A 2,312-nucleotide genomic window follows, 5' to 3' on the forward strand; every position below is an offset into this window, starting at 1 on the left:
CTCTACCACTGAGCCATCTTCCCAGCCCAAGACTAGTATTCTATTACTTTGAGCCATAACACCACTTCTGGTTTCTGAGTGGTTGATTGTAGATAAGAGTCATACTGGGATTTTTCTGCCCTGGCTGGCTTCAAACTGTGATCCTCAGATCTCAGCCTCCTGAGTAGCTAGGATTATAGGTGTAAGCCACTGGCGCTCATTTGGGCAGTTTTACTTTTAAGTGCTTTTCTTATATTTATTTTGTTGTTGTTTCTTTGTCTTTAGAGAAACATTAGAGAAGCAAGTGTTTGCTCTCTGGTGGCAGAAGATGTCTGAGCATCGAGAAAACCGTTTGGCAGAGAGAATGGTACGTAGCTATCTCTGAGGACAGGGGTAGTCATGTTTTCATCCCTTGCTCCTACTGTGTCCCCTGAGAAAGTTGCCCAGAAGCCAGACCAGAACTTCAGGGCTCCCGCCTCTGACTCAGGAGCCAGGAACAGGATCCAGACAGCAACCAAGCCCGTCCTGTGCAGTTTACAGGCAGCCTCTGACCCACGTACCTCCTCAGCCTGTATTTCTTTCTTTCTCCTTCCTTCCTTCCCCCTCCCTCCCTCTCTCTCTCTCTCTCTTTCTTTCTTTCTTCCTTCCTTCCTTTCTCTCTTTCTTTCCTTTTGTTGGCTGGTTGTGGGGCTTGAACTCTGAGCTTTTGGCTGTGGGCCTGGACACTTGCCCTGAGCTCTTCCGCTTAAGGCCAGGGCTCTACCACTTGAGACACAGCACAACTTCCTGTTTTCTGATGGCTAATTGGAGATAAGAGTCTCATAGACTTTCCTTCCCCAGGCTCGCTTTGAAGCGTGATCCTCAGATCTCAGCTTCCTGAGTAACTAGGATTACAGGTGTGAGCCACTGGCATCTGGTTCAGCCTGTATTTCTTTGGCCTGTAAGATTCTTCCCTGGCTTGATTCTTCCCCTCTCTGCTTGACTTTGTTCTCTCTCCTGACCCGCCTCAGGCCATCCTTCAGGCAGAGCAGCAGCTTCTGCGCAGGGCCTGGTCCATGTGGCACCGACAGGCAGCGGCACATCGCCAGGAGCGGGAGCGGCAGGCAGCAGCCCGTGCCCACTACCAGCAGGGGCAGCTCAGGAAGGCTTTCTGGGTCTGGAGGGAGAGAGCCCGAGGGCTCAGGACAGAGTGAGTCAAATTCTGCCTCGGAAGTCCCTCCCAGCTCATGCCAGCTTTGTGTGCAGCAGCACTGTGCCCACCCAAGGGCCGTGTCTACCTAGACTGACTGTCAGTCCCAGAAGTGGAACCTGACTTAGTCTAAGTGGAGCCAGGCCCATAGCTTGGGGTCCCAGTCTCAGGAGCCCAGCTAGGACAGAGTGCTCTGTGGATTGAGCTCCTGACCATCATCTACCTCCTCTTAGTGGGGTCCTTTTAAAATCACCATGCTCAGGGACCGGGACGAGACTGATGAATCAGCGTAGCTGGCCATGTGCTGTGTGAGTTTTTTAGCAGACCACATAGCTGTAGGGTGCAGGTCAGACAAGCCCGTGTGTCCACTAGAAAGATGGTGTTACTGCCTCCATATCCCCTGTGTGCTCCGAGAATCTCGCTCCCTCTCTCCCTGGCTGCCCGTCCTCAGTGGGCTTCAGCAGGCCTACGCATCATGCCTAAACATTGGTGCCTCTTGTAACCGTGTGATTCTGAGCGTAGGTGCACTTTTCTGGGAGAGAACTCAAATCCTTTGGCAGCCCTGCAGGGAGGGCCTGGACTCCTCCCAAAACTTAGGTACTAGCCAGGGGCCAGGCCTGCTAAGAGGCCCCTGCTGGTCCCAGCTGTGCGCTGAGCTCCGTCTGTCTCCCGCAGGAGGATGGGCAGGGTACGTGCCACACAGTTGCACTCGGCGCGACTCCTGCATTGGGCCTGGAGCAAGTGGAAGGAGGTAAGGTGCCACCCAAGCGTGGCTTGTGATAGGTGGAGCTGTGCTGTTGCCATGACTCGGAGTATGACAGATGGGCTCCTTGGCAGTATGGTGACTCGGAGCCACCTGCCTCGGGAGAGAGGGCAGCAGATGAGGATGTGTCCCCTCCCCATTGGGAGATGATGCAAGACTCCTTGAGATTTTAGGTGCTAAAATCCTGACCTGAGCCTGTACAGGAACCTTCCTAGCAAGGGCAGAAAGTGTGGAAGCCAACACTGATCAAGCACTTACTACGAGGCAGGCCCTCGTTAGTGATTCTTGCAGTGCGTATTTGTAGATGACCCAACAAGTTCAAGGAGGCTCCCTACTTTACCCGAGCTCATGTCACGTCAAATGGAGCTGGGCTCCTCCGTA

At 53.6% G+C, this 2,312-nt stretch overlaps 1 protein-coding gene across 1 annotated transcript; it reads left to right on the forward strand.

Annotated features, from left to right (window-relative positions):
• Nucleotides 1-268: 268 nt before the first annotated feature.
• LOC106002030 (protein SFI1 homolog) lies at nucleotides 269-2,081 on the forward strand. The gene is made up of 3 exons (XM_013036956.1): nucleotides 269-346; nucleotides 990-1,168; nucleotides 1,844-2,081. The coding sequence occupies exons 1-3, from the start codon at nucleotides 308-310 to the stop codon at nucleotides 2,079-2,081; spliced, it is 456 nt and encodes a 151-aa protein (XP_012892410.1). The 5' UTR covers nucleotides 269-307.
• Nucleotides 2,082-2,312: the final 231 nt, after the last annotated feature.

The sequence above is a fragment of the Dipodomys ordii genome, unplaced genomic scaffold (assembly GCF_000151885.1).
Source record: "Dipodomys ordii isolate 6190 unplaced genomic scaffold, Dord_2.0 Scaffold2149, whole genome shotgun sequence".
Taxonomy (NCBI): domain Eukaryota; kingdom Metazoa; phylum Chordata; class Mammalia; order Rodentia; family Heteromyidae; genus Dipodomys; species Dipodomys ordii.

Bases quoted from the DNA above. Each gene is read 5' to 3' on its own strand.
- LOC106002030 (XM_013036956.1), top strand. From the start codon at position 308: ATGTCTGAGCATCGAGAAAACCGTTTGGCAGAGAGAATG. The intron at 347-989 runs GTACGTAGCTAT...GACCCGCCTCAG, and splicing joins ACCGTTTGGCAGAGAGAATG to GCCATCCTTCAGGCAGAGCA. The intron at 1,169-1,843 runs GTGAGTCAAATT...TGTCTCCCGCAG, and splicing joins GCCCGAGGGCTCAGGACAGA to GAGGATGGGCAGGGTACGTG.